An 11,651-nucleotide genomic window follows, 5' to 3' on the forward strand; every position below is an offset into this window, starting at 1 on the left:
GCATATGGGCGTGGCTAAGAGCGCCGGCTAAGTGTTCCAGCCTCAGGGGTGCACCAGCCGTGGCTGGCGCAGCACCCCGCCCGGGCAGTAGTTTTTTTTGCATACACCAGTATTCAGGATATCGGAATCCGGTGCACAGCAGCTTCTTCAGGTTTGAGGTTCCGGATGCCTGGGGACGGAGAAACGAGAGGGGAAAAACAGATGGAAAGGTGGGTGACCAGCGTCCAGAAATCCAACGGGGAAACCTCCTACCTTTCTACCCTTGGTACCGCGAGAATGGGCGGGGTCTGGCTTCGGGGCGGAAGCGACGGGCGGTCCTGGTTCCGGGGCGGGGCTGGAGGCGGGGAGACCGGGCTGGAAAGCGCCAGCAAAGCCGGCTGTTACTCTGCCCCGCGTTCACGTTCAACTTTGCCTTCAGGTGAGGCGTCCATGGAGCGACTTCTGGCCCAGCTGTGCGGCAGCAGCGCAGCGTGGCCGCTCCCGCTGTGGGAGGGGGACACCACAGGCCACTGCTTCACCCAGCTGGTGCTCAGCGCCCTGCCCCACGCACTCCTCGCCGTGCTCAGTGCCTGCTACTTGGGCACCCCGAGGTGGGTAGAGACAAGCGCAAGGCATCTGTCCGTGTGTGCCTGCAGATCTCACCCGCAACCTACATCTTCCGGCAGTGTCACCAGAATAGCTAGGTCTCTGGAGTAGGGCAGAAGTAGAATAAAATCTAAGCATTACTACTTAGCAGCAATGTGGCTGCTCTTGGGCAAGTACCTGCCTTCTCTGAGTCTCATTCTTGGGAGGTTTAAATGAGATAATTAATTTAAGCATATAGTGCAGTGCCTGGCATGTTTTTAAAGGTCTAATGAGTGTCAGAAATCATCAGAACTGTCCATTTTCAGTTACCCAGACTCAGCTGTCATGAATTGAAGGCAGAATTGGGGGAACAACGTTTTTAGCCAAAAGCGCTGACGTGTTTAAGTTGTAGGCTCAGTTTCTCACCATTTCAACCCATGAAACGTTAGTGTTTCCAGATTAAGAAAAGTATACGTAGGCTCAGCTGAAGGGGAAGCAGTAGATAGACAAGAAGAGCAAAATCAAACATTAAACCTTCCCCCAATTAAGGGCTATAAGGTGTGGATGCTAAACTTACCTTGATTTTGTATTTAGTTCTTTTATGGCTAGAGATGACTAAAGTTAGTCTCATTCTAGCTGCTGAGAAGACAGGAAGGCGGTCTGGTCTCTGGCTTTAGCAGTTCCTAGTCTGATGGGGGAAAGTGTCCCTATCCAAGAGGTCTTGCTTGCTTTCTCATTAGATTGAGTTCCCAAAAGACTGTGCCAATTTTTTTTTTTTTTTTTTTTTTGAGACGGAGTCTCGCTCTGTCGCCCAGGCTGGAGTGCAGTGGCCGGATCTCTGCTCACTGCAAGCTCCGCCTCCCGGGTTTACGCCATTCTCCTGCCTCAGCCTCCCGAGTAGCTGGGACTACAGGCGCCCACCACCTCGCCCGGCTAGTTTTTTGTATTTTTTAGTAGAGAGGGGGTTTCACCGTGTTAGCCAGGATGGTCTCGATCCCCTGACCTCGTGATCCGCCCGTCTCGGCCTCCCAAAGTGCTGGGATTACAGGCTTGAGCCACCGCGCCCGGCCTTGTGCCAATTTTTAATAGCTGCTCCTCTGAGAAGGCTGTGGATGTCTTTGCTAGGTGATTAAACCCTTCTAGACTTTTGTCTCTGTGTAAGAAACAAATCAGAATTCCTCCTAGACCAAGCAGATCCACAGCTTCTCCTATCCAAGGGATTCATCCGCTCCCTGCGAAAGCAAGGAAGACCATCACGTGATCAATAGAAATTGTGCCTCATTTCACTTATCAGCCTTGTGTGTGTTGCTGAGAAGGGTTAGAGAGATCGAGAACCTAAGGTAGGAAAGGGCCTCAGAAGGCTTTTAATTTGAGACTCACTGCTCACTGTGCTGGTGAGGAAAGTGAGATTAAGAGAGGAAAAGAGACTTGGGGTGATGAGGTTGGTTGATGGCCAACTTGGGGCCAGTTTTCTTGGGTCCCCACATCTTAGGAAATATAACTTTTTTTTTTCTTTTCTTTGTGTGTGTGTGTGTGTGTGTGTGTGTGTGCTTTTTTTTTTTTTTTTTTTTTTTGACAGGGTCTCCCTCTGTTGCCCAGGCTGAAGTACAGTAGTGCAATCACAGTTCACTGCAGCCTCGACCTCTTGGGCTCCAGCAGCCTCCCACCTCAGCCTTCTGAGTTGCTGGGGCTGGGGCCACAAGTGCATGCCACCACGCCTGGCTAATTTTTTAAAATTATTTTTAATAGGCCAGATGCAGTGGCTCAAGCCTGTAATGCCAGCACTGTGGGAGGCCAGGAGTTCGAGACCAGCCTGCCGACATGGCAAAATGCCATCTCTACTAAAAATACAAAAAAATTGACCTGCACAGTGGCTCATGCCTGTAATCCCAGCACTTTGGGAGGCTGAGACAGGCGGATCACTGGAAGTCAGGTTGAAACCAGCCTGGCCAACATGGTGAAACCCTCTCTTGAATCACTTGAACCCACGAGGTGGAGGTTGCGGTGAGCCAAGATCGCACCACTGCACTCCAGCCTGGACGACAAAGAGAGATTCTGTCTCAAAAAAAAAAAAAAAATACATATATATAATCTTTGGTAGAAAGAAGGCCTTGCTTTGTCGTCCGGGCTGGTCTTGAACTCTTGGGCTCAAGCAATCCTTCTTCCTCAACCTCCTAAAGTTCTGGGTTTACAGATGTGAGCCACCATGCCCAGCCAGAAACAAATGTTTTTTTTTTTTTTTTGAGACAGGGTCTTACTCTGTCACCCAGGCTGGAGAGCAGTGGCGCTCTGCAACCTCCACCTCCACTGCAACCTCCACCTCTTGGGTTCAAGCGATTCTCCTGCCTCAGCCTCTGGAGTAGCTGAGACTACAGGTGTGTGCCACCATGCCTGACCAATTTCCATATTTTTTACTAGAGATGGAGTTTCACTGTGTTACCCTGGCTGGTCTTGAACTCCTGGCCTCAAGCGATCCACCTGCCTTGGCCTCCCAAAGTGCTGGGATTACAGGCATGAGCCCCCATGCCCAGCCCAGAAATAGAATTCTTTTTTTTTTTTTTTTGAGACGGAGTCTCGCTCTGTAGCCCAGGCTGGAGTGCAGTGGCCGGATCTCAGCTCACTGCAAGCTCCGCCTCCCGGGTTCACGCCATTCTCCGGCCTCAGCCTCCCGAGTAGCTGGGATTACAGGCGCCCGCCACCTCGCCCGTCTAGTTTTTTGTATTTCTTAGTAGAGACGGGGTTTCACCGTGTTAGCCAGGATGGTCTCGATCTCCTGACCTCGTGATCCGCCCGTCTCGGCCTCCCAAAGTGCTGGGATTACAGGCTTGAGCCACCGCGCCCGGCCTATAGAATTCTTAAAGGCTGATTTTTATTCCCATCTAAATCCTTACAAATCAGTGTCATCAGGTGGACTTTTAAGAAAACGCCTAGCTACTAGGGAGGCTGAGGCAGGGGAATCGTTTGAACCTGGGAGGCGGAGGTTGCAGCGAGCTGAGATCCCGCCACTGCACTCCAGCCTGGCAACAGAGCAAGACTCTGCATTTTAGTTTACAAGCAAACTTTTAGTAACCTAGCCCTGCCAACAAAGGGTGTAACAGACTCAGTCCTCTTTATATGAACTTTCAAGACATGCTGACACTCATTGCTGCAGGTATGTTTTCCTGTATTTAATTTTTTTTTTTGGATGGAGTCTCTCTCCGTCGCCCAGGCTGGAGTGCAGCGGCACGATCTCAGCTCACTGCAACCTCCGCCTCCCAGGTTCAAGCGATTCTCGTGCCTCAGTGTCCCAAAGTAGCTGAAATTACAGGTGCGTGCCACCATACCCAGCTAATTTTTATATTTTTAGTAGAGATGGGGTTTTACCATGTTGGCCAGGCTGGTCTCAAACTCTTGACCTCAAGTGATCTGACCGCCTCAGCCTCCCAAAGTGCTGGGATTACAGGCATGAGCCACCGTGACCAGCCCCTGTATTTGATTCTTAATGCAACAGATCACCTTTTGTTTATTAAAAACATTTCTTTGGCCGGGCGCAGTGGCTCAAGCCTGTAATCCCAGCACTTTGGGAGGCCGAGACGGGCGGATCACGAGGTCAGGAGATCGAGACCATCCTGGCTAACACAGTGAAACCCCGTCTCTCCTAAAAAAATACAAAAAAAACTAGCCGGGCGAGGTGGCAGGTGCCTGTAGTCCCAGCTACTCCGGAGGCTGAGGCAGGAGAATGGCGTGAACCTGGGAGGCGGAGCTTGCAGTGAGCTGAGATCCCACCACTGCACTCCAGCCTGGGTGACAGAGCAAGACTCCATCTCAAAAAACAAACAAACAAACAAAATTTCTTTGTATGCCAAGAAGATGTAAACACAAGCAGAAAGAGATATTTTTCTTCAGCTAAAGGAGTCACAAAAGCAATCCACACCACCTTCTACAATCAGTGGAAAGAGAGTAGAATATTCCAAGGCTTTATAAAGTTTAGGCTACCATATTAGAATATAAAAGCTGTATGTAAGTCCAATTTTTATTCATCTAATAGTGCTTCAGGTGAATTTAAGGGTACTCTTAGGTGGATCCTTTTGTAAAAATGAATATGTACCCTTTAGCGGTTATCTGCATGAAAACTTTGGAATTTTTTTTTTTTTTTTTTTTTCCTGAGATGGAGTCTCCTTCTGTCGCCCAGGCTGGTGTGCAGTGGCGTGATCTCAGCTCACTGCAACCTCTGTCTCCCGGATTCAAGCGATTCTCCTGCCTCAGCCTCCTGAGTAGCTGGGATTGCAGGTGCCTGCCACCATGCCTGGCTAATTTTTGCGGTTTTGGTAGAGATGGGGTTTCACCATGTTGGCCAGGCTGGTCTTGAATTCCTGACCTCAGGTGATCGTCCCGTCTCAGCCTCCCGAAGTGCTAGGATTACAGGTGTGAGCCACAGCACCTGGCCTGGATTTTTTTTAAATTTTAGATTCATGAGGGATATGTGCTTGTTTGTAATTATACATGGATATATTGTGTGATGCTGAAGTTTGGGCTTCTAATGATCCCATCACCCAAGTAGCAAACATAGTACCCAGGATTTTTTTTTTCCTAGTGTTCATGTTAAGTACAACCTTACCTCAAAATTGTTAATGTCTGTGGTTAAAAAAAAACAAAAAAAGAGTCAGAAATGGTGTAGGTAGTTAGGCTCAGGTGGCTTGTTAGCTCATTTCGTCAGAAAATGAGTTAGGTTCATCTGGGAAGACTTCCTGGGAGAAAAGACCCTGGGTTCCGAGGTAAAGTGGGGTAGGGATAAGATGTGCAAGGCAGGAAGGGAGTTGATTTCTTAGGTAAGTGAATTTTTGGAGGTGAGGGGTATGTCTGGGTCCTGAGTCAGCCACAGCGTGCCTCCTTGTCTTCCCTCTTGTCCTCAGGAGTCCAGATTACATCCTACCCTGCAGTCCTGGATGGCGCCTCCGACTTGCAGCTTCCTTCCTGCTTTCCGTCTTCCCGCTGCTAGACCTCCTTCCAGTTGCTTTGCCACCAGGGGCAGGCCCAGGACCCATAGGCCTAGAGGTGCTGGCAGGGTGTGTGGCAGCTGTGGCCTGGATCAGCCACAGCCTGGCCCTGTGGGTGTTATCCCATTCCTCTCATGGCCACTCCCGGGGTCCCTTGGCCTTGGCCCTGGTAGCCTTGCTGCCAGCTCCAGCCCTAGTGCTGACCGTGTTGTGGCATTGCCAACGAGGCACACTTCTGCCCCCACTTCTCCCAGGGCCCGTGGCCCGCCTATGCCTGCTCATCCTGCAGCTGGCTGCACTCTTGGCCTATGCACTGGGATGGGCAGCTCCTGGGGGACCACGAGAACCCTGGGCTCAGGAACCCCTCCTGCCCGAGGATCAAGAACCTGAGGTGGCTGAAGATGGGGAGAGTTGGCTGTCACACTTTTCCTATGCCTGGCTGGCACCCTTGCTGGCCCGTGGGGCCTGTGGAGAGCTCCAGCAGCCTCAGGACATTTGCCGCCTCCCCCACAGACTGCATCCAACCTACCTGGCTCGTGTCTTCCAGTCACACTGGCAGGAGGGGGCCCGACTGTGGAGGGCCTTATACAGGGCCTTTGGACGGTGCTATCTGACACTTGGACTGCTGAAGCTGGTAGGGACCATGCTGGGATTCTCAGGGCCCCTGCTGCTCTCCCTACTGGTGGGCTTCCTGGAAGAGGGGCAGGAGCCACTAAGCCATGGCCTGCTCTACGCTCTGGGGCTAGCCAGTGGGGCTGTACTGGGTGCTGTGCTGCAGAATCAGTATGGGTATGAGGTATGTAAGGTAAAACTTCAGGCACGGGGGGCCGTGCTGAACATCCTGTACCGCAAGACTTTACAGCTGGGGCCCAGCCGCCCTCCTACTGGGGAGGCCCTGAACCTACTAGGCACTGACTCTGAACGGCTGCTTAACTTTGCTGGGAGCTTCCATGAAGCCTGGGGCCTGCCCCTACAGCTGGCCATCACCCTCTACCTGCTGTACCAGCAGGTAGGCGTGTCCTTTGTGGGTGGTCTGATCTTGGCACTGCTGCTGGTACCTGTCAACAAAGTGATTGCCACCCGCATCATGGCCAGCAACCAGGAAATGCTACGGCACAAGGATGCGCGGGTTAAGGTGAGGGGGTACTTGGGGTCCCTCAGCTATCTGGAGACCCCACCCAGCCCAGGGCCACAGGTCTTCCTATGCACACTACCTGAGGGAGTGAGAGTGACCTCAAAGTTAAGAGCTGAGACTGGAGAAAGATAGACCTGGGTTCAAATCCTGGCTCTACACTTACTAGTTCAATCACTTCAGACAAGTCACTTAACCTATTTGGGCTTCCCCCCTCCTCGTCTGTAAAATGAGAATAATAATAGCTCACCTTGTAGAGCTGTAAGGATCCCATGAGATAATGCTTAGCATAGTGCCAGTCACAAAGTAAGCTCTGAATACATGTGGCCACCCTGGGAGGTAGGAAGTCATCTCCCTGGCACCAAACAGGTCTGTAGGGCCTGAGCTGGGACCCAAGTCTCCAACCTCTTTACCTAGGGCACAGACCACCCCATGGCTGCATGTAGGGAGACCTAGGAGATCCGCAGCTGCCTCTTTGGATAGGCTGAGGGAAAGGGAATAGGTCACTTTCCTGCCTGGGCCAACTCTAGGTGTTTAGGGTTTGGCTGAATCAGCTCTGGGTTCTGCAGTGATTGTGGGTACAAAGGGGATGGCAGTCCTGGGGGTTCATACAGCATAGTTGTCGACCCTTAGTGGAACAGTTCAGAGTGCTCCTGGAGGGAAGGGAGGTTGATAGATGGTTATGGCATGAGGCCTTTTCCCCTACCTGTGACAGCTACAGACAAGGAGTTTTGGCCCTTGCCCATCTTCCCTGGGCCCATTAGCCTGTTTGACCCTGGGCTGTGGTGTGGCCTCTTATTTCTGTGTACTCCTATAGGATAGTTTCTGTGCCACTCAAGCTGGGGGCCAGAACTGGGGGGCCAGCCCCCGAAGCTCACATCTTTTGGTTTTGGGAGATAGCCTTTTGTCCCTCATCTAATGGGAGGAGTGCTTTTACTCCACTGTGGTGACTTGGCTGCACCTTCCACCACTTCTTCTCCTAGGAAGGTGGGGAATTCCCACTCCAACCTGTCCCCAGCTGGAGCCAGTGGAGAAGTAAAAGAGAGACTGGGAGGGGAAGCAACCCAGGGCTGAAAAGGATTTGAAGGGCAGGATTTCCAGAAAGGATTGAGGTGAGGAAGAAAACCAAGACTAGGGCAGTGCAGAGTATCTAGGAGCTTAGAATACTGAACATTCTGCCAGGAGCCTGGGGAAGGCTTGGCGGACAAGACACACGAGCAGTGCCTCCACTTCACGCCTCTCCCTTGTCTCCTTTCCCTAGCTTGTGACAGAGCTGCTGAGTGGCATTCGGGTCATCAAGCTCTGCGGGTGGGAGCAGGCACTGGGGGCCCGAGTAGAGACCTGCCGGGCTCGAGAGCTGGGGCGACTCCGGGTCATCAAATACCTGGATGCAGCCTGTGTATATCTGTGGGCTGCCCTACCGGTTGTCATCTCCATCGTCATCTTCATCACCTATGTCCTCATGGGACACCAGCTCACTGCCACCAAGGTGAGGACCAGGAAGGAAGGGGACCAGCATCAAGGAGACTTCGGCGAAGTGGAGACGTAGGCTCAGGCCCTCGGTGCTGGCTGAGAAGGAGGGAGGGATCCCTGACTGCCTCTCGACCAAGGGAAAACTGAAGGAAACTTTTTGTGGGGGCCTTGGATATATAACCTTCCCCTCTGTGAAGGATTCCTTTCCTTCCTCTCTTCTACCTTTCACTCCAACTTCTAGTCAGTTCCAGGCTTGGGGTTAGGTCTCTTTATACTCGTTCTAATGGCCTTAGGAAAAAAATCTTTGATCCAGTCCTGCGTCTAGCCAAGGCCAGGTGATGTTGCTACTTGGAAATTCTAAAAAAGTCTCAAAATGGGCCGGGCACGGTGGCTCAAGCCTGTAATCCCAGCACTTTGGGAGGCCGAGACGGGCGGATCACGAGGTCGGCAGATCGAGACCATCCTGGCTAACACCATGAAACCCCATCTCTACTAAAAAATACAAAAAACTAGCCGGGCGAGGTGGCGGGCGCCTGTAGTCCCAGCTACTCGGGAGGCTGAGGCAGGAGAATGGCATAAACCCGGGAGGCGGAGCTTGCTGTGAGCTGAGATCCGGCCACTGCACTCCAGCCTGGGCGACAGAGCGAGACTCCGTCTCAAAAAAAAAAAAAAAAAAGTCTCAAAATGAACTAGGCCTGCCTAGTTAAAAAGATGCAACCTTGGCCGGGCACGGTGGCTCACACTTGTAATTCCAGCACTTTGGGAGGCCAAGGCAGTCGGATCACCTGAGGCCAAGAGTTCGAGACCAGCCTGACCAACATGGTGAAAGCTTGTCTCTACCAAAAATATAAAAACCAGGTGTGGTGATGCATGCCTGTGATGCCAGCTACTCAGGAGGCTGGGGCAGGAGAATCACTTGAACCCTGGAGGTGGAGGTTGCAGCGAGCCAAGATTATGCCACTACATTCCAGCTTAGGTGACAGAGCAAGACCCGTCAAGGAAAAAAAAAAAAAAATGCTGGGTGCAACCTCTATCGCTAGCACACCGGACCTTCTAGGATTCTTTAAGTGACCACCTCTGCCACATCTGCTCCCAGGATTGGCCAGCCAGCCCTTCAGTTCTATCGTTGCCCAGTTCTTTCCTCCACAGACCTGTCCACAGGGCTTCCCTTAGAAACAGGCCCTTAGATAACTCCTGGGGCTTCACCCTCCTCCCACCTCCCTCAGGTGTTCACGGCCTTGGCACTGGTGCGAATGCTTATTCTTCCTCTCAACAACTTCCCTTGGGTGATCAATGGCCTCCTGGAGGCCAAAGTGTCCTTGGACCGGATCCAGCTTTTCCTCGACCTTCCAAACCACAACCCCCAGGCCTACTACAGCCCAGGTAATGGGAAGCTAGTGGGCAGAACCTGGCACAGGGTGAGAAGGGGAGTGGAGCCACTTGGGTACCACGCATAGATGTCACCAAGAGGGGTTAGAGAGAGCGGAATCCAAAACTCAGACTCAGTTAGCTCTGGGCAGGTAGATATGGGGCTGGCAAGTCAATTACATGATTTACCCTCCCCAAGCAGATTGTGGTAGTTTAGGAGCCTAAATCAAGTGGCTTCTGTGTTCAGATCCCCCCACAGAACCATCTACAGTATTGGAGCTGCATGGAGCCTTGTTCTCCTGGGACCCAGTTGGAACCAGCCAGGAGACCTTCATCGGTCATCTCGAAGTGAAAAAGGTTTGTTGAACAGACACCCTGGGAGAGTCCTCAGACTCACAAGAGAGGAACTCATGTCAGAGAAGCAATGACCGAGCCAATCATAGCTGATCGCTCTGCAGCCCTAATTGCTGCAGCAGGGAGAGGCATTTGGTGAGCAGGTTCTCATCCATGAGGAGAGGACACCTCACATCTGAATCTCAGAATAGTTGCACCTCTCTCTGGTCTTTAGGCAGCGTGTATCCATCCAGTCCAGACCAATAGGTGTGTTTGTCTCTCCATGTCCCTCAGAAGCTGCAGCATTCAGAACAGGCCCTGGGGCTTAACTAACATCTCCCCCAGATTGGGGATCTGGGGGAGAGGCCCAGCAAGTGCTTCCAAGAAATATTTTGCAAATGGGGATCCCCTGTTTAGGCTGGTGAAAAGCAGTCACACCCTGTGGCTCATGCTACAGCATACAAAGAACTTAAAATGGGGCATTCCTGGCAATAAGCCAACTCCTGTTCACCTCCTGTCCTGAGTTTTCACTCTCTCCTGACCTTTGTCCAACCCTGTGCCCCACAGCTCAACCCGGCATTCTCTGGTGGTGGCTGAATTGCCTCCACCACATTTGGCTCACGTTTCTGGCTTGGGCTGTGTGTTTTGTTTTTCCTCTTAGTTCAGGCAAGACAAGGCTGGATTTGTACAAAGGAATTTTGCTAACGTGTTAGTTGGGGCTTTTTTGGATATAAGTTACAGAAATGCACTGCAACTAGCTTAAGCAAACAAGAATTATAATAAGGATATAGAGATATGTTGCAGAATCCAAAGGCAGGAACGCAGCTGGATCTTAGAAATAGCCCAGAACCAGGCCTCAACTCGCAGAGCTCTCTGCTTCTGTGTGCCTCTCTCCCTGTGTTTGCCTGGTCCTCTTCTCTCTGTGGACACACCCTCCATTGAGCAGAAGATCTGACTACAGAGAATGCTCAAGTTTACAGATTACAGCCAACAGGGAGAAGCTGTCTCTGGATCCTGGTCCCAAATTCCCAGGGAAAGGCCTCAGAAGTGGTCACTTGTAGATGGGTCGATCCTGGCTGGCAGATTTGGGGCATCACAGGCAGATAGAGCTTCTGAGAGCCCAGTCCCTTCTAGAGAAGGAACTAGGACTTTTGTTTTTTGTTTTTTTGTTTTTTTTTTTTTAGCAGGGAGATAGCTCCATATGTTATGACAAAAAAAAAAAAAAAAAAGGGAAACAGAAAATTTTAAACTATAAGCCCACAGAAATAGGGATGTATGCAAAGCACTGCTTTTTCTCCCAGAGATAGGGGAAGTCTAGCCACAGGTTGACTTAGCCAACCCACCATCCAGGACCTAAAGCCTGGAGTTCTACCCTTCCCTCTCCCATTCTGGGATGCCTGTCTTAGAGCTTACATTGGAAGTTCTTGGGTGGTTTCCTCCCATTCTCTCTGGCATGCTGTTCCCCTTCAGAGGCCCTTCACATAGACAGTGAAACTGATAGCCACTCTGAGTGGAGAAAAAAGCACCCTACTTCTCTAGAGCCAACAGGTCAGCCTGTGAAGTGGAGAATTCTTTCCCTACACACGAAAGAAAGAAAAAAAGAAGCCTCAGTGGGAGGATTGGCAGCCCAGAGTGTCAGAAGGGAGACCACTGCACCCTCTGTCCCATCCCCTACCAATAGCAGACGCTTGTGTGGCTTCTTTGCAGGGTATGCTGGTGGGCATCGTGGGGAAGGTGGGCTGTGGGAAGAGCTCCCTGCTGGCTGCCATCGCTGGAGAGCTCCACAGGTAACCAACCTCTTATGC

The 11,651-nt window shown here is 51.5% G+C and overlaps 1 protein-coding gene across 10 annotated transcripts in view; it reads left to right on the top strand.

Annotated features, from left to right (window-relative positions):
* ABCC10 (ATP binding cassette subfamily C member 10) overlaps positions 1–11,651 on the top strand; it is a 25,326-nt gene continuing 13,675 nt past the window's right edge. For 7 of the 10 annotated variants that reach the window (XR_646016.4, XM_009205236.4, XM_009205237.4 and 4 more), the window contains exons 1-7: positions 3–209; positions 419–590; positions 5,457–6,675; positions 7,934–8,161; positions 9,372–9,528; positions 9,761–9,870; positions 11,554–11,633. Coding sequence is in view for 9 of the 10 variants with exons in the window: in XM_009205236.4 (XP_009203500.2) it covers positions 430–590; positions 5,457–6,675; positions 7,934–8,161; positions 9,372–9,528; positions 9,761–9,870; positions 11,554–11,633 (1,955 nt within the window). In the remaining variant the exon portion in view is untranslated. Of the gene's footprint in view, positions 210–418; positions 591–5,456; positions 6,676–7,933; positions 8,162–9,371; positions 9,529–9,760; positions 9,871–11,553; positions 11,634–11,651 lie in introns of all 10 variants that reach the window. The other 3 variants (XM_003897634.5, XM_021937317.2, XM_021937316.2) reach the window with 3 other exon arrangements.

Source organism: Papio anubis, chromosome 6 (assembly GCF_008728515.1).
Source record: "Papio anubis isolate 15944 chromosome 6, Panubis1.0, whole genome shotgun sequence".
NCBI lineage: Eukaryota > Metazoa > Chordata > Mammalia > Primates > Cercopithecidae > Papio > Papio anubis.